This window comes from Denticeps clupeoides, chromosome 7 (genome assembly GCF_900700375.1).
Source record: "Denticeps clupeoides chromosome 7, fDenClu1.1, whole genome shotgun sequence".
Classification (NCBI taxonomy): Eukaryota; Metazoa; Chordata; class Actinopteri; order Clupeiformes; family Denticipitidae; genus Denticeps; species Denticeps clupeoides.
Genome location: NC_041713.1, coordinates 23539353 through 23559313, shown reverse-complemented (window position 1 = coordinate 23559313; position 19961 = coordinate 23539353). Strand labels below are relative to the sequence as shown.

The 19961-nt window shown below is 40.5% G+C and overlaps 1 protein-coding gene and 1 long non-coding RNA gene across 2 annotated transcripts; both read right to left on the bottom strand.

The window, feature by feature from the left end:
- Positions 1-2368: 2368 nt before the first annotated feature.
- LOC114793880 (mitogen-activated protein kinase kinase kinase kinase 5-like) lies at positions 2369-5265 on the bottom strand. Its single transcript, XM_028986027.1, has 11 exons — positions 5098-5265; positions 4767-4915; positions 4623-4687; positions 4492-4547; positions 4309-4399; positions 4142-4214; positions 3858-3989; positions 3656-3718; positions 3499-3580; positions 2703-3284; positions 2369-2439 (listed from the first exon to the last, which is right to left on the bottom strand). The coding sequence occupies exons 1-10, from the start codon at positions 5263-5265 to the stop codon at positions 2742-2744; spliced, it is 1422 nt and encodes a 473-aa protein (XP_028841860.1). The 3' UTR covers positions 2369-2439; positions 2703-2741.
- A 3040-nt stretch (positions 5266-8305) lies between these two features.
- Positions 8306-17584, bottom strand: LOC114794681 (uncharacterized). The gene is made up of 5 exons (XR_003750369.1): positions 17193-17584; positions 12814-12878; positions 9212-9282; positions 9083-9138; positions 8306-9000 (listed from the first exon to the last, which is right to left on the bottom strand). It is a non-coding gene; the product is annotated as an uncharacterized LOC114794681 (long non-coding RNA).
- Positions 17585-19961: the final 2377 nt, after the last annotated feature.

Here is a 19961-nt window from a genome sequence, read left to right as displayed (position 1 = left end):
AATGAGCATGTTAGCATGCTTACATCGAAAACGTTAACAGAGCGTGGCCAAGATGTGTCACAGTAAATTTGGTGATGTTTGGAAAAGGTTTAAAAATTAGCATGTTAGCATGCTAATGTTAGTATGCTAACAGGCTACGCAGCTCCTCGTCCAGGCAATGGTCATCTCCAAACTCGACTATTGTAACTCTCTCCTGGCTGGAGCCTCTGCAGTCACCATAAAACCACTCCAGATGATCCAAAATATGGCAGCCCGTCTCATCTTCAATCAGCCAAAATACACCCATGTTACACATCTTCTTACCTCCCTCCATTGGCTCCCAGTAGCTGCTCGCATTGAGTTCAAATCCTTGATGCTTGCCTACAGGGCTGTAAATGGAACTGCACCCTCCTATATCAATACACTACTACCTAGCTACACTCCTGCACGCTCTCTCAGATCAGCAAATGAAAGGAGACTAAAAACTCCTTCTTCACGGGGTCTCCGATTCCAATCATCTCTGTTCTCCGTTGTTGTCCCTGGCTGGTGGAACAACCTCCCCTCCTCCACACGACTAGCCGAGATTATCACCACTTTTAAGAAGCAGGTGAAAACCCTCTTGTTCAAAAAATATTACAAACAAATCTAACACTTACACACGCACATGCATACACATTGCACAAAACAATACAAAAATGTATATATACATTATAATTTTTCTTCATCTAGCACCTAACAATCTCTGAGCATGCTCTTCACTAACAAGTAGAGCCTTATCAGGGCTCTTAGTTTGTAAACTCAATATTCTATAGAAATCGAACGAGAATTGCTGGTGTCTTCCTATTGTAAGTCGCTTTGGATAAAAGCGTCTGCGAAATAAAGTAATGTAGTATGTTAACATCGAAAACGCTAACAGGTCCTGGCCAAGATGCGTCACATTAAATTTGGTGACGTTTGGAGCATGTTAAAAAATTAGAATGTTAGCTCAACGAGTTTTCCTAATAAAGTGGCCGAAGGACCAGGCGTTCCTAATAAAGTGGCCGGATTTCCTAATAAAGTCGTGTTAATAGCTCGGCCACGCCAACTCCGATCGTTTATAAAAATAATAGCACACCTCACACAGTAACCTACTAATTTTTATATATAGCTTGCCGGTGTGCGTGTTTCAAAATTTTGCGTGTCTGTAAATCAAACAGAGACAAGTCATATGTCAACACATCGGTTTTGGCAAGATCTACGAGATGACATAAAACATGTCTTTGTTTGTCTAATTATGTGGACAAAAAAAGTTTTTAAAATGTCAAAATTTGGACTAGAATTTACATTTACATTTACAGCATTTATCAGACGCCCTTATCCAGAGCGACTTACAATCAGTATTTACAGGGACAGTCCCCCCCGGAGCAACTTAAGGTTAAGTGTCTTGCTCAGGGACACAATGGTAGTAAGTGGGATTTGTACCCGGGTCATCTGGTTCACAGGCTAGTGTCTTACCCACTAGGCTACTACCACCATAGAATAATAAACGCGTTCTGAAAACGCTTTTTGGGGAATTGCACGCGAACCGCAAATTCCACAGAGCCAAGCCATATGTCAAACCATGTGGAATGAAAAGCCGCACAACCTAAAACTTTTATATGTTTGGTCACGAATTGTTGGTGACCTGTAGTCCCAACTAAGCAACCAATATGTCATTTTGTGCGGAGAGGTCAAGCCTTCGGCCGTTTTTTGTGTGTTTCAAGGTCTTAGTGTGACAATCACAAATGCAAGACATGGCCTTTTTTCCTAATTTTCCAGGTTTTCCTGACCCCTATTGGGGGTAGCAACACATGCACATGTCAGATTGTGAGACTCGGAAAGGCCTCGCCTCGACTCCCGGGTCGCTAGCTTAAACGGTTACCCTCAGGAGTCAAAAACGTTTTCCTAGCACAATAGTAAATGGTCTGTCATATTGACAGGCCCAAATAAGGAATTTAAAACCTTTTGTCGAGGGCAAACCATTTGGTTCCACCCTGGCCAGGATTCGAACCTGGTTTAATCACCGAGAAGGTGAGTGTGTTACCAAAATACACCACCAGGGTTTTGGTTTTGGTTTGCCAATTCATACTGGCTCACAGAACAACCAGTAGTTTGACTAAATTTAGCTGCCAAATTAACATAATTACATGTGACAGATTTAAAATAATTGATATTAGAAAAAATATTTCAAATGTGTTTTGAGTGTGGGAAACCGGAGTACCCGGAGAAAAACCCACGTGTACATGGGAAGTGCATGCACATACCTCTCAGTTGTCTGGTCCGGCTGAGTCCTGGTGGCCTTCATGCCTGCCCTCGGTAAGCTGGTCACAACGGTGATGTTCCAGGCTGGGGTCTTCTGTTTGCACGACTTGGCTGTGGTGTAGGGGAGAGACGGCCTGAGTGTCAAGGGCAGCTTGGCCAGGGTGTGGACCTGTGACAGATCTTGATAAAATGGTCATTTATTTTAAAATCTCTGCTGATTCTGAAATATTCACATTAATTATGATGCATGCTAGGACGTAAAGATAAAAAATGTCTCTCTCTTATGTGTATATAACTGGACAGGGAAATAAGTGTGTTTCTCCTTCAGTCACAATTAAGAGCTCTGAATTTGACAGACTGCACTGACAGACTGCAGCACAGTCCCTGTGTGTTTTGAGTCTGTTTATGGTTATTTGTACTGCTGAAGATATTTTAAGGCTCACCTAGTAGGTTGGTCTCTATTCTGAGTTCATTGGGCACGTCTATGGAGATGCAGAGCAAGTGCAGCACAGGGTTCTTCGCAGGCATTTCAAGAAGCGGGTCACTCCCCGGCGCAGACGCTGCAGAAGACGTTTTGGAGGTCGGGGGCGCTCTGTATAAACAGAAGCTGCTGGATGATCTGGAGATGGTTCCTCCGGACCACCAGATGGCTCCATTGATGGTAGGTGAAGCTGAGGATCCTCAAGCCACTGCAGGTGATCATCCTCATTCAAGTCCTGCAGCTCATAAGTATCTGCACAATCCAGACTGTCTTGAGGAGAACAGGAAAACTCTGTAGATTCTTCCCATCCTAGATCTTCAATCACCGCAGGGTCATGAGGCTCAGGAGCGGCTGGAAAGGTCCAGAGGTTGGGCTGTGGAGATCTGGGTGGCTCCTCCCATCCCAGATCATCCTCCTCATGGAGCTGTGCAGATGACAGCTGGATGGAGTCTGAGAAGACCGCCTGTTCTTTCAGCTTCTTCTTGTTCTGCAGCAGCTCCATCATGAGACTCTGTGTCAAGCCGTCCTGAGTTACAAAGGCATGCTGCACACACAAGAACACACACAACAGAGGAGTGTCAGAAGTGTGTGGGGGATTCATAAAAATTAGGAATCATATAAATCCCATGTAGTGAAGATCACAGCTACTGGAGGGCTGGATTTGATTAGGACAGCATGGATTTTCTGAGAAATTAACCGTTTCAGTTTCACAAAAGGAAACAAATGTCCCCAAATGTCTGTGTGTGTGTGTTACATACCAACAGCAGAGTCTCTGAATCTGGCCTTTCCACTGGGTTCTCGGTCAGGGAGAGCTTGACGAAACATTGGTAATCGTCAGACCTGAAGAAAGAAACTGTCAGTGTTTGTTTGCAATGAGGCTCATCAGTTCTCATGAAGGACAGAGGACAGACTCACCATTTCCCCGTCTCCTTCAGCTCCAGAGGCAGGAAGCTGCTGTCGGACAGACATGCTGGGAAACTGAAAACACACACAGAGAAATACATATATATTAGTACACAGTCATCCTCTACATATATCTCCCTGTGTGTGGCTGTCTGTGTGTCTGTCTGTGTGTGTGTGTGTGTGTGAGTGAGAGTGAGAAAGGGTTTTCATTTACTTCATAGAACCCAAATAAAAAAGTGGGTGCTCCGGTTCTCCCAGCTCCACAGCGGTGATGCCCAGAGACCAGATGTCACACAAATGGTCATAACCACCATTGTGTTCTGCAGCATAGACCTCTGGAGCAATCCTGTACACACAAACACACACAGAGTAAATCTAAAGATATTCCTGTTAGTATTCTGCATGACCTCAAATATGAAGAAATGATCAAATGTCCACACAGTACACCTAATACGGAGAGTCTTCCTACACACACACACACACACAAAGTGATCTTACCAATGTGTCGTCCCAACCACTGACTTCTGTCTCTCAGTGGAGTTGGAGACTTTAGCAGCGAGTCCAAAGTCAGCTGCAACAAGAGAAGAGACACATTTATGATGAGACATAGATCACAAGGTCAGACACATAAGTCTGAGCGAACGGCGTTCTGGAGAGTTCCTCACTGATTTTCACGTCGCCCTTTTCTGTCAGCAGAATATTTCCACCTTTGATGTCCCTGTGGATGATGTTGGACCTGTGGAGATACTGCAGTGCCTGCAAACAGAAACACCATGTTAGAACAAAGTCTTTAGAAAATGAGCAGTGTGTGTATGTGAGTGTACGTGTCTGAGAGCGCGGGCGGTTACCTGGAGGGTCTCTCTGCACACAAAAGCAATCTCCTGCTCTGACAGGGGTCCAGTCTCTGTTAAAAACAAACACAGTGAACACACCATCTACACACATCTTAACAAAGATGTCATGTGACGCAGTTCGGTACCTTCATAGATATCCTGAAGTGAACCTCCTGCACAGAACTCCATTGCTATGTACAGCTTTTCCTCTCTACACAAGAAAAGAAAAGCCTTTAGTCACCATTCTCTGGGACAGCAGTTCTCATGTCACTGTTAATGGTCCTTCTTACCTCAGGGTGCTGGTGTGAACTGCCACAATGTTCTTGTGGTCACACTCTTTCAAGATATCCACTTCCTGCTGAACAAGGGTGAAGTCATCCTGCGACTCGATATTCTGCACCTTCACTGCAGAATATGCCCCAGTAGTGATGTTTCTGGCCTGAAATAAAGAAAAAATAAGTCCAAAGAAATTCCACATCACCTGTCACCAGTGTCCACTCTCCACAAACACTGCAGCATCTTTGCCAGCTTCCACAAGAAATCCTCATCTGACCTTAAAACCAGTCAGCCACAAGGACACACAATTTAGCAGATGATGGCCAAGGTTCTGCTCTTATTTACCTCAAAAACATCTCCATATGAGCCTCTTCCAATGTGCTTCAGGAAACTGAATCCTCCAAAAGCAGCTGGAAGTGGAGTCTCTGGAACCACGTCCATCGTGGACCGCGTCTGTTCCACCGTGGGCTTGATCTTGGTCGGCTGCTTCTCTGAAATGCCAAAATATCTCATTAGAGCCCTTTCTGATTGGACCAATTTCATATTCCTCTGCTACTTCTGACTTTCACCAAGATATGACATGTTGATCCAGGGGGAAAAAAGTTTGATTGTTAAAGCCTTAACACTCATAATATCTGACTATGAGATTATAAATGCATACATGCATGTCATTGAAAAAAAATACTATGCTCAAAATGCTCAAATGTGTCTGCTGTCTATCAAAAGTGAACAAAATTTGTAACTGTCTGTAAATCTCTGCCTCTATCTCTACTTGCCTGTATGATCATTTTGATGTATTTTTTGTCTAGATATTTCCCCCCTTCCTGAAACCCCCTTTCCCTATAAAGAGTTTATCTCTTTATAATATAAATGTATAAAATAATATAATTAAACACAACGATACTATTAGAAGACCAGTGAGTATAAAATCACCAACAGCAACATAAATTGCTTCTAGTCTTACAGGTTGGAGGCGGGTGTAACCATCACGGGCCAATCAGAGCCTAGCACCTGATCACGTGGTGCGTGCCTGCGTCACTTTCCCGCCCTTAGTGGTTTTTCCCGCGCATTTTTGGACAAAAACAATCAGTTGTAGAAATGGCTAGAAATGGCTACAGTAAATACTGCCTGCACAGTTTGACACGAACGTGACCGATTTGTGTTTCGCTGCTGCACGACATCGTATTTAACACGATAATTCCGTCACTGCAGCAAGCGGCGCTGCCACAAGGTGGCGATAAAGTGTTTTCTGTGTTCGGGGAGAATACAGCTCGTAACGCACCTGCTGGTGCCTGAAGCCAAAATAAAGCGTCAGTGTGGAACCCGACAGGTTTCTGCATCTGCCGACCTCTTTTCTTTTACACCGGAGCTTCGTTCCCCCCTCACCAGACCTCCACAACTAGCAACACTGACTAGCACTGATGACGCAGGATTTTCACCTTTTCTGAGTACATTTCTGTCTTTTTAAAAGCCCTTATGTAGAGTTAGCAGACACGCCGGGACATGTTCTGTCCTCACCTGATTATTCCCCGCGACGTGGGTAAATCCGGATGGGCCTGAATGTAGCTGAGATGCGTCGTCCAGTCGCTGTAGATGAAAATCTTCCAAAATTGATGAAGGCTTGTCGATGCTGAGATGCTGTAGATGAAAATCTTCCAGAAGAGATGAAGGTTTGAAGATGCTGAGATGCTCCGCAGTAGCTCGCACGAACAACACGTCTCACCAGCAAGGATTCGACATATGAGTGTTCATTTCTGTTTACGCCTGAACTATAGGAACCAGCAGCCAATCACAGCACAGCACAATTCTTCCCGCGAGTTTTTCAAATGAAAATACTTTTAATTTTAAAGATTTTAACCTCGCCCATCTCTGTAGCTGACTGACATGCTGCTGAAGTGAAGGCAATGACGTAATACTATAATTCAGCCGATGTTGATAGTAGCAGTAGCATAGTAGCATACACATATTTCTGACAAATGTAACTTCATTAAAATAAAGGCTTGGCTCTACATTTCTAAACTGTGGTGTTTTATATAGCTGTAATTATTTTGTCCGACATCACTCATTCACTTCTGGGTGAAAATACGTCACCACGTCAGCACCTTCACTTCCAGGGAGGCTGAGGAAAGCCCGTCTCCCACCACCCATCAGAGTCCATAATGGACGTCCGAAAAGCTATGTTTCCATTATTGTTTCCACTATGTTAACATTATTGCACTGTTCCATATTACATAGTAAATACACGGGTCTGGACATTTCTGGAATTTCAGTAATGGCATTTCCAGACAGGGAAAGTCAGGGAATTTGCAACCGTGCAGCATTCTAAAACACAAACATACGTCCTTACACTTGCTATCTTACCAAACATGCCAGGCAAGTGTACATCTCAAGATATTTTGCTTGAAAATGAAGAATTTCAGGACTGGCTTATCAAAAAAGTGCTCAAATAAAACATGCATGCAGAGTGTAAAATAAGCCATAGTTAACAATAAGTTAATAAATGAAAGTTTATGGTAACATATGATGTGTTGTGTTTGGGAATGCTAAGCTAATGATTGCAATATGGGATTTGTAGTTGGCACCAGTGCAGAAAACAGACATAACATAATAATACAATTACAACACGGCCCACACAGTTAAAAAGTGCAAACACTGCACTTACACATCCCATATTGCAATTATGAGTTTAGCACTGCCAAATAAATATAACATACCATATGTTACCATAAACTTTCATTTATGAACTTATTGTTAACTATGCTAGTGAACAGTGAGGTACCCACTGATTCAGCTCCATTATTCATCCTGCTGTTCCTGGTCCGGCAGCATAAAGGTTCCTCATGGAAAGCGCGCCTGGGAGAACGGTGCCTTTATAGGCCAGCTTGGGACACGGGAAAAGTGTGTTTAATGTGGAGCTGTGTCCCCCCTTCCATATTGAGCTCGCCCCATTATGAGATGATGTTGGGGTGTATTTAGGGGGACAGACAAGTAAGGAGGGGGGCAGCACTGGTACAGCAGCTTACTGTGACTCTGTATCTTTTGTAAATATATTTATTGATTTTGTTTTTCTTCATTTTTTTGTTAGAATTTTGAGCTCCTTCCTGCACTGTAAATAGACCTGCACCTTTTTATCACTACAACTGGTATTTGTTTGGCCTGTTTGGTGGAAGCGCAAGTCCCTGTTTTACACAGAGGATGTCAGAGATGGATTTGAGGTTTTGGTACGTTCCATTCAACACGTCAAGCTGCCTATATTCAACAACAAAGACATAAAAGCAGTTTTGAATTCTATAACCCATTTAAATGCATTTAACATTATATCAGACATTTTTTATACGGCTTTATTCTGCTTTTTGTTCTTGGGTCATTGAAAATTTAATATCTAACCCTGATACACACAAAATAAACAAAACATTAAGAATAAACAGGGGCATGAAGAAGGTCTATTTACAGTTTTATTTACATGCACTGTAATGAAATTGTTACGAGCTGGTCTAGGGGTTCCGGCCCATAACAAAAGAAATGACAAAAACGAAAACCTACTAAGACGAAATGGAGAAACTTAACAAGAATTTTATTAACAAATAAGTTTATAAATAAAGAATAAATACATACGGAACTAATTACAACAAATAACGACATACAAAGTGGGAAAATGGTGAAAAACAAACACCGTCGCCTCCTAGGCGCAGGGGAAACCGGAAGTGATGCAAAAGGGGAATGGTAGGGAGGCGAGCGGGGTGGATGGCACGGCAAAACTGAGGCTCCTTTTATTCTGGCTGTCCACAGCAGGAACAGGTGGGCTGAATTTGTAATCACCAGGCACCTGCAAACACAACACAAACACAGAACAGGAACACACCAAAAATACCAGGACGCAACAAAACTTTAAATTATTCTTTGAAATAAAAAATTATGAAAAAAAATGTTGCAATGGCCTTCACACTGACAGAAAAAGTGTTCTTTTATTACTCATTTCCGTGATCATCTATTTTCATGTCTTAAAAACTTAGTTAGTTTCACTCCATGCTCCAACTCTTCTGTCTTCTACAGATCTCTTCTCCTGTTTCCTGTCATCAGTTAATGGCTTGTGATGCTTTTGTGTGAGGAATGTCTCTTCAAGTCCGAGTGTTCTTCTTTCTCCAGGTGTTTCCATTCTCTCAGTAGGTGTTTTCATGGCCTGTGAGGATATATAGGTTACTTCTTCCTGACGGGTCCTCTGTAGGTGTTCTCTGGAGGACAATGTCCCTTTTAACAAAGGAGATGTAAGGTTACAAGTTTTTAAGGGTCTGGGTGTGTAATAAAAAGTTAACACAAGTTAAATCTCTACCTGCTTGTCCCTATGACGCGGAAAATACGGCTTTTGTATGTGATCTCTTGAGTGGTCTGTGAATTAACACAAGTTACACATGTGTTGCTTTGGACAATTGCACACAAGATCCACATAACATCCAATTACCTCATTATTCTGAAGGCTCCTTCCTTGAAGTCCATGTTTCCAGGAAGCCAGACCACTGTCCTGTAAACAAACTGTCAAGGGCAATATTGTTAATACATTTTAAAAATTGTCCCGTTATGTCATGCTGAGATGAATAATAAGACTGAAAAATATTTAAATAAATGTGTCAATATTAGAAACATTACCATGATAAATATAATTCCCAGGAAACAAAAACAATCAACAAAATTTTTTAGCAGTAACTAAAATATTTGTTACGTCGTTAAATAAGCCCAATTTCTTACCAAGTGTCTCAATTGGAAAACTGAAATCCAATTCTGAGGGGATCTCTTTGCTAGGACAACCCTGCAGATTTACTATCTTAATAGTCTCTGTGGGATAATGATGGAATTTCAATATCAGTACAGTAGAAAAATGTGACACTTTAGACTGATTGTGTCTGACAATATTGACAAGTAGTGTATTAAGTATATCAATAGCAGTTTTAGTACATTATTAGTAAAAAAAAAATCTTTCCATTGCAATGAGAACTGTTTGCCTGTCCAGCTGGGTTACTTGCACTGCCTCAACAGACTTGGAGTCTACAGGTAAATATCATGAAATTGGGCTTAGAGATGCTAAATTAGAAGAATTTAGCATCAAATAAAATGTAATCACAATTTAAAAATAATCACAATTCCCTTATCCCTACTTGGTAACAAAATTAATTCCACAATGGCTTTTTTCACTCTGCACTTTACAAAACATTTAGCTCAGTGACTTGAATCAAGAGTTGGCTGGGGTGTCTAGAAATGTGACTGCTTGCCAGTATCGTCATTTAATACAGAAGTGGTTTGTACTATGGTGAAGACTGCACTTAAACATATCAATTCAGGGACTTGATCAATTTAAGGACACATTAAAAATCTGGATATGATATACGTGGCCTCATAATGATAGCATGCATTTCCATTTAAATTATCTGCAGAAAAATCATCTGTACAATTTTGGATAGGTTGGCTATCTACATTTACATTTAGCAGATGCCCTTATCCAAAGAGACTTACAATCAGTAATTACAGGGAATGTCTCCCTGGAGGAATTTAGGGTTAAGTGTCATGCTCAGAAACATAATGGTGGTAGTAGTCAGTGGGATTTGAACCTAGGTCTTCTGGTCCCTAAGAGACAAAAACAAAATCTCATCATCAAATCAATGTATTGGTATATTAGATCCGCTTCCTACAAGTTTCCTTAAAGAAGTAGCACCTGGTGTTATAAATCCTATCCTTACAATTATTAATTTGTCGCTTAGCACTGGCCAAGTACTTTGTTCAAGGTAGCAGTCATCAGACCCTAAAATTTTAGAAGAGGTTGTAGCCCAGCAACTGTGTGTGTACCTACACAGCAACAGTCATCAAGAAGTATATCAGTCAGGATTCAGACCTCATCATAGTACTGAGAATGCGCTGGTTAAACTGGTTAATGACCTGCTGTTGGCCTGGTTCAGGTTATATTTGAATAATCAGTCGGTTTGTGGACATGTTGATTTGGCTTCACATAATAAAGTGGAGTTTGGTGTTATGGTGCTATGGAAACACTTTGGTTAAAATGATTTTTTTTATGTTCCAGCATTATTGTGCCCCAGTACACACAACAAGACATTTTTGGCCTTTGTTTGGTATGGAAGTACTTGAATGATGCAACCACATAAGGCCCTGACCTCTAACATTGAACAACTTTGGGATGAACTAGAATGGTGATTGTGAGCCAGACCTTCTTATCCAACATCATTATCAGGAATGAATGGAAGTCATTATAGCTGAAAGCAGGGACTAATTCCAAATTAATGGATTTATATAAGATGCCATAAAAGTTCCCATAGGTCTCTTGGCCAATTGTCTCAATACTTTTATACCTATAGTGTATTAAGAGGCCATTATTCCTGGAGGCAGATCCAACCTTATGTTCAAACTACTGCATACATATTAGTAGGGCTGCAACTAACGATTATTTTAATAATCGATTAATCTGTCGATAATTTTTTTATTAATCGTAGAATCGGATTAAAAAAAAAACAAAAAAAACAAGAAAAGCATTAATTTCCAACTCTTTATTCAAAAACAGAACCAAAATCTTTAGAAAGTGCACAAACATGTTGCTCCTTGAGCTGTTATAATAATAATAAATAAAATAATAATAAATAAAAATGGACTAACACAAAAAACATACACATGTATGCTTTACATCTGCCAAATTTTTTAAATAAAGTGCCACCTGAGCTGCCAGAACGATAAATAATTTCTAAAAAACATAAAGAACAATACAAATCAGAAAATTTAACAGGATTTGTTTGAATGTCAGAACTTGTTCTCTACACTACACTGCAGATGCACACACTCGCAGACGCACACACTCACAAACTCTCACACTGACACACACACACACACACACACACACACACACTGCAAAAAATGCATTTCTAACTTAGTAGTTTTGTCCTGATTTCAGTCCAAATCTCTAAAAAAAAATCAAGATATATTTACTATAGACATGAAATAGCACAAGAAATGTGTTTTCTGATAAAAAACGTATCAAAATTAAGTGATTGTTTGTTTAAAACAAGCAAAATTACCTGCCAATAGGGTTAGAAAACTAATCTTAATGAGATATAATCTCAAACAGAAGTTTAAGCATCACTTAATTTTCTCATGCCATTTTTCTTGTCTAGTAATCTTGATTTAAGATTTTTTAGATATTTGGACTGGAAACGAGACAAAATTACTAGGTAAGAAAAGCATTTTTTGCTGTGTAGCTATACATGACAGAAGATTGAAAAATGAATGGTCCAGAAAAGGCTAGTGAATAAAAACATGTCTTTAGTCTTTTAATGCAAAGTAATGCAAAGTAACTATATGCTTTACTACTGTTATTAACAAGCTACCACTAACTTGTCATGCTTGTCAAGCTGGATGACGGGTAAACATTTACATTTACAGCATTTATCAGACGCCCTTATCCAGAGCGACTTTCTGTAGTTACAGGGTCCCTTCCTCCTCCTCAAACACTCCAATATGTTTGCGTTTCAGGTGCAGGATCATTGCCGTGGTGCTCCCGTGCCGTGCCATGTCGCTTTTGCATATTTCCGTGCAGATTTCTCTGCCTCCGCTCGTTTTATAATTTTTTTTTCTCCGCGCTGTCTATGAGGTGCCAAACTCTGCTAGCATCTGTGCGCGAGAGAGACCGATTGTGTTTTTAATAATCAAACGTCTCCGCATCGCGCGACATAACGAATCGATTAGGAAATTCGTTGGCAACTCTTTTAGTAATCGATTTTTATCGATTCAATCAATTTGTTGTTGCTGCCCTACATATTAGGTTTATAATCACCTGATTCTGTCAGGGTGGCCAACAGGAACAAGATTAACATTTCAGTATCATCATTGCATCACTGCATATGACAAGCAGTTATTATGCATTGTGGGTATTTTGTATGAAAACGTCTACAAAAATACGTATCACAGCTACGTATAGCACAAATGTAACTATAACCACACCCTATAACCCACAATGTATGTTATTAGAAAAAAATATCTGCTGATAATTAAAGAACAACTGTGTCTCACCATGGTAAATATCCTGTAATGAACCTCCCCCGCAGCATTCCATGCATATCCATAACTTAGAGTTCCTGGAAGTAAAAGGAAATACATTTTATTGTTCTTTTGTTCTGTAATCTTAGTAAACTTAGCTGACATCACATTTACCAGAACAACACAACTCTATGTGATAACATTATTATGTATTACTGCTGGGAGATATGGTACTTTAATATAAATACATAATGTATCAATAAAATGGGTCAAATGTTTGTGTGTTAAACAATTGTCATCATAGTACAAGTATTATACAACTATTACATACAGTGGAAAGTATTCACAGTGCATTACTTTTTCCACATTTTGTTATGTTACAGTCTTATTCCAAAATTGATTAAATAGAATTATCTCAAAGAATTCTACACACAACGTCCAATAATGACAATGTGACAACAGTGTGCTTGAGATTTTGGCAAATGTATTATAAATAAAAGAACTGAGAAAGAACATGTATATGAGTATTCCCAGTCTTTGCCATAAGGCAAATTGAACTCAGGTGCCTCCTGGTTCCCCTGATCATCCTTGAGATGTTTCTGCAACTTGACTGGAAAAACCAGGTGATTGGACCTGATTTGGAAAGACACACAGCATCTATATAAGGTCCCACAGTTGACAGTTCATGTCAGAGCACCAAGCATGAAGTGAACGGTATTGTCTCAAGGCACAAATCTGGGGACAGCTACAGGAAAAACTCTGAAGGTCCCAATGAGCACAGTGGCCTCCATCATCTGTGGGTGGAAGATGTTCAAAACCACCAGGACTCTACTTGGCCCGCCACCTAAACTGGGCGACTGAGGGAGAAGGGCCTTAGTCCTTGCTCCAGAGTGCTCTTGAACCCAGACTGGGGTGACAGTTCATCTTTCAGCAGGACAAGGACACCAAGCACACAGCCAAGATATGTGGCTTCAGGACAACTCTGCCACAGGTGCATCTCAGTTTTATATTTTTAATACATTTTCCAAAACCTCAAGTAAACTTTTTTTTCATGTTGTCATTATTAGGTGTTGAGTGTAGAAATAATTCTTTTAATAATAATTAATTAAGGCTATTTTGGAATATGGGAACATAAAATGTGGAAAAAGTGATTATTTGCTGTATAGTAATAAGTCACACATTTTGCTGTGAATTAATTCTTAAGAATACAGCATGCCATAGTGCTCATTTAAATGTATGACAGACAAGTGGGGGGACAGTGATAAACACAGTACAAAAGTTAGAAAAATTACTTTTTTTTTATTTTTTTGACTGGTACAGTCCGCATTAGTGCATAATCCTCAAAAGGATAATCTTTGGTGTGCTGTCCTTACAACACGTGACCATGTGAAGCTAGACAGCCAGCGAACAAATAAGAGATCTCCACACAAGGCCTGCTTTTCTTGATTTTACTGAAGATCTTTTATAAACTCTTTTCTTATATTGTAACTGAAACATGCAAAAAGGGAAAAATAAATTTCTAGCTAATACACAAGTTTTAATACCACACTTAATTATTAGCCTAGCTTAAACACATGCGCATTGCATTACATTAGCGCCCTATTTTATCAACCAAAAAGTGATTCCAATACATATCTGAGTGCTTTATGAACACATCAATACTCACAAAGACGAAAGTTTCCCAAGGCACAAGCGTGTAGGGCACATTTAGCATGTACATGCGCTGTTTTCTCTCTTAATTCTGCCGCAACACAACTCCATTGTGAGAGTGCCCACTCGCACGACAAGATCATTTGTGATACAGATGTCTTACTCGGATCAGATTTCAAACCCAAAACATTTTAACAGTTTTTAGCATGAATTTACTTATACTATTTTTTTAACTATGAACTTATTTATCACCTTATTTATGCAACTTATCACATCATGAAATAATTACTGCCTTTGACCAAAAGGCATCACATTTGGAATAATGATTCATCTTCCCAAGAGTGACCCTGCCTTCCAGAACAGCTTATTGTAGAGTCAAAAAAGATCCAAAAGAGCTTCATGTCTCCAGACTCTCTGAATTTAACTAAGCCCAGTTCCTCTGAGTGGAAAGAGGAAGAAGTAGAAGCAAATTATCACCAAGCTTTCTTAATCTTGGCTGCTCCTGTGTTCATTCATAGTTTTGATGAGAATCTACCAATGTAAATGGTCATGAAAATAAAGAAAAACATTGAATGAGAAGGTGTGTCCAAACTTTTGGCCTGTGCTGTATATAACAAAACTGTGTATGGCCTTCCTTGGTCATTAAATCAAGAATTCTCAAGATGTTTACATTTAAATTTATGGCATTTGTCAGACGCCCTTATTCAGTGTGACTTACAATGTCCTTTCATGTAACCATTGATGAAGTTATCAGTTCTGGTTTATTTGGACTCAAACCATGAATATAAGAAAGGTACAATTTAGTCTGTAGTATTCTTTAAAGAGGAAAGTCTCAAGCTGCTGTTTCAGAATACTCAGTGACTGTGCTGGGCCAAGATGGAGAAGAGTCTAGATGAATGTTTTCCTTTTACCTTCAGAGGGACCAGGTGAGCAGTACTGGAGGCTCAGAGAATACGAGGTGCAGTGCGAGGTGTAATAATGGTGCTACTCCATGTGCAGCTACTGGGAGCCAGTGGAGGGAACGTAGCAGAGGGGTGGTGTGGGAGAATTTGGGAAGGTTGAAAACCAGTCATGCGGCTGCATTCTATATTAGTTGTAGAGGCCAGCTGTCACTCACAGGTAGCGGGGCAGAGGAGAACAGGAAGACGGGTTTAAGGACGGTTCGGGAGCGTGGGCTGGACAGGAGGACGTCTTGGGCGGCAGGAAGTTAGGGGAGCATAAATCCACATTTTAACTAAAGGGGCAGGCAGGCTCAAGTCGTGGCCAGGAGTTTCAATCCAGAATTCAGCGGTCGTCTCAAGAGGGGCAGGCAAATCTCGAAGTCGGGGGCAGGCAAAGGTCATGGTCAATGAGTCGAGTTATTCAGGCGTGGGAAAGTAGGCTAGCGTCTCTGTGGATTAATTTCAACAAAGAGCGGGCAGCGTCTCCTTGGGGTCACCTGACTTTTATACTTTTATGCTTCTGGGTCGCTGTCTCCCTGGCTGGTCTGGTGCTCTCTGTTGGGCTGGAGGCATGTTGGCCGTGACGGTAAAGTTACTAAAGTCAAAGTCCACTTGTCATTTCACTATATACAAGTACACAAGAGATGAGATTCACAGCATCCAAAAAGACATGGTGAAAATTGAATAACACACACAACACAAAAACATGACAAGGGACATTGTGGACATTGTGCCCTGACCCATAAAACAGTGCATGTCGAGACAAACTAGACAAACCAGGCAGACAAGTAGCAGCAACGAGTGCTATGGCAATAATGGTAGTGATATGAAATTATATGATGACCATAACATAACAGCATAGTGTGAGTGACTGAACAAGTATCTGGGTGGCCTGTGTTGATAGATAATATCAGTGATACGTGATATCAAAGTCAGTACTAAATTGTACTATCGATTAATCTTTTTTTTTTTTTACAAAATTAACGGACTATTCTCTACCTGATGCACGGCACATTTTGCTAATACAAGTTACTTTATCCCCATAACTAGTGATCAGAACAATGAAAAAATGCTTTACTCCTGGGTACTTCAATATAAAGTTACGACAAAAGCCATACAAGCAGTTTGAAAACCTGCCATGTGATGCACAGGAAACAGAAAACTAAAATTCTGTAAACTCTATAAGCATCCAGACAAAACTATTGTAATGTATAATGGGTGCCAAAACTGTGCAATATTTTAATAAAATAATGCTTATGCAATACCAATGCAACTAAAATGACCAAAATGGTGTGATGCACAGGACGTGATGCAGGGAACAACAATGTCACTGGTCTAAAAGCTACACAAGTGCTCCTAAGTGTGATGATAGACAATACTAAGAGTTAAAATGTGGTTCATTATACGAATATTTTAGTTTAGCCTGATGCACTTTTCAATATAAACAGAACTTTGTCTGGGTTATGATAATAATTTGCTTTGTATATTTGTATTGAAATTAGTAAACATTTTACATTGTGGGATAACCGTGTTTTAAATGTTAGTCAGGCTGCAAGGACCTTAAACTTTTGAGGCTTGCGCAGCTTCTCGAGTCTATGAGTGCAGCACACACAAGTAAACTAAATCGACATACTGCAGAAACATTTCTAAATGTGGTGTTTTTATATTTATAACATTTGAATACAGTTCAGCAACATACATCACACGACCTGACGACCAAGAGAGCTGACAATTGACCATCACTTAATTTACATTTACAAAATGTGACCCTGATTTCATATGACAGTACAACAAACAAGTTAATAATATTAAGTCACTTACATTTTTGATGAAATAATGACTTTCAGTTAGTGGTGTACGGATACCACTTTTTTTGAAAACGAGTATTTCAGTACTCGCCGATAGAGAGTACTTAATAAAAACATGACTTACATTTTGAGGGAACAGCTTTAGTCATATAATTTAACAACAAAAACATGGGACTAGAAAAGCATGTTGTATGCAACAGCAACTGGGAGGCTAGGCTAATTAGCGACACGGGGCTAACGCTGCTGGTCCAAATACCCGCGGGGAAACTACACGCAGAGGAGGCTGGCAGTAGGCTGTGGAGTCGTGTAGTTTAGGCAGCTCCGTGTCAGTCACGTAGCGGCGGCTTGGGGCATCATGTCTGGCCTCCAGAACGTGGAGGAGACGCAGGAATCCCACATTTTCTACCTGGGGGCGGGGCCTGGGGGCGGGCACTCGGCGCCTGTGATTAACCCTTCTCAGACCGTGGTATCGGTCTCCGGTATGGGTGGAGTGCTTTAGAAAATGTGATATCGAGGCCGATATCAGATACCGGTATCGGTGCATCCGTAGTTTTGGTCTATTTTAGCAGCGAAAATAGATCCGATGAATCCAAACAAAGATCACAAATTTGATCACAATTTTTTCTGTTTTTCTCTCTCCCATCCTGTTGCCTACTCGCACCCCCCCACCAGAGTGGCCATATCCACAGATACAACCAGGTTGGAAACAAAGTCTGTAAATTCACCTCCTCTTCCAGTTAAGCGAGGTTGGTGTACATAGCTGTATCCAGGAGGACTAGACTCATTTAATGCTACAAATTCGTTGTTTTAACCAAGTTTCCGTCAGGCACAGTACATCAAACCCCTGATCTGTAATAATTTCATCAACAATGAGCGTTTTAGGTGTGAGAGATCGAACATTTAATAATCCTATTCTTATATCGGAGGTGCTGGTGGTACGTTTAGTAGGAATGATTGTAATGGGTAATACTGAAACAGACACCCGGTCCAGCCCAGCATATTTATGAGTTTATTATTAATCTTAATGTTTCTTGTAAAATCTATTTTAATAGAGCGAGGTAAGGACACAGTGTCAATATTGTACTTGATGGATGGCGGCTCTATGCAAATAGCAGACGCTCGGTTTAGCCTGTCTGTCTGGCGAGTCAGATTTGTTTTTGGTTCTAAGACTATGAGCCAGATTTTTAGACAACTGAGTGTCGCCCGCCCAGTTGGGGTGGATGCCATCTCGCCCCAAAAGACCAGGCTTCCCCAAAAATGTTGGCCAGTTATTAATAAAACCCACTTTATTTTTGGGACACCACTCCGACAACCAGCGATTTATATTGAGGAGCCTGATACAGGGACGTACCAAGGCTAAAAAAAAACCTCAGGCTCCCGTCAAAATGTGGGTTTTGATTGAGAGTTGCGGTCAGATCAGAGGATACCAGAGTTTGGATAGTGTTTATATAGTAGTTTGGAGATACTTTAGAGAGTTTAGAGAGAGAGTTTGAAGAAGGTCAGAGAGGTTGTCAAAAAAAAGAATCACTTAAAACCAAAAACTGTTGGTGTGAAGCTGTTATTTCTGAATGAAAATTTATAACAATTCTTCTGTACATCATTGTCCAAGTTACACGTCTTGCCGTATCATATAATACTACCATTTTGTGAAAACAGTAATTTATTATACACATATGTGATCATTTATCTAGAACAATTAAAGCATTTCACTGCATATCATACCGTTTGTAATTATACACCTGGCCAGTAGGTGGACTTGATTAGGAAAGCCACACCCCTGTCTATATAAGACCTTACAGCTAACAGTGCATGTCAGACTAAATGAGAATCATGAGGTCAAAGGAACTGCCTGAAAAGCTCAGAGACAGAATTGTAGCAAGGCACAGATCTGGCCAAGGATACAAAAAATATGCTGCACTGAAGGTTCCTAAGAGCACAGTGGCCTTCATAATCCTTAAATTGAAGATGTTTGGGATGACCAGAATTTTTCCTAGAGCTGGCCGTCCACTCACTCATAATATAGCCAAAGGGACAGGGTGAAATATCCAGCCACCTTGATGTTAGAAACTTGTTGGCTACCGAAAGCATCTTGTCTAGCTGCAAGTGGTTTAGGCACAAGTAATGTGCATGTACTGTAGACACATGTCAAGTGCAACTGACATTTCTGGAAGATTTAGAAACTCTGGAAACGTCCACCAGAGTTGCAGAGTAGGGCTGCACGATATTGGGAAAATATGTGATATGCGTTTTTGAAGTAGTACAGAAGTAGTAGGTCATCTGGGTACTTCTTGTCTACTGTTTTTATAATAATAATCAATTACAAGTATTTATAGTGGTACCATGTCATGAAAAAACACAGAGGCAAGGATCCAAAAGAAACGAAACATATTTTTCTCTAACATCTCAGGTTATAGGCGCCAAAAGTTGTTTTGTTAAAGGTAGTAATATCCTACGTGGAACACAGGGTAGGACCTACAACCGTTCAGGTATGAAGGTAGCAAACTCTATGTTGTTGGTAGGTATTTGACCCGGAAGGGCAAAGGGTTTTTAACCACTTATGTGAGCGCTACCCCAGCACTTGACCCAAGTACAAGAGCTTCCTGTCAAGGAGATCAGCATTATCAATAGTGTCAAACGCTGCACTCAGGTGCTATGAATAAATGGACATTTTGTATTTGACATCAAGATTCGTTTAATTGCGTAGCTTACATTGGAACCAGAGAGTTTAGCAATGTTACCATCAAGCGCGTCAGCCAGGCCACATCAGCGTCAGGCACCTCAG

Excerpts from the sequence above, each read along its gene's own strand:
- LOC114793880 (XM_028986027.1), bottom strand. The coding sequence starts at position 5,265 with ATGAGATATTTTGGCATTTCAGAGAAGCAGCCGACCAAGATCAAGCCC. Across the intron at positions 4,916-5,097 it reads CATATGGAGATGTTTTTGAG|GCCAGAAACATCACTACTGG; the intron begins GTAAATAAGAGC and ends TCTTTATTTCAG. Across the intron at positions 4,215-4,308 it reads AAAGGGCGACGTGAAAATCA|CTGACTTTGGACTCGCTGCT; the intron begins GTGAGGAACTCT and ends CTCTTGTTGCAG.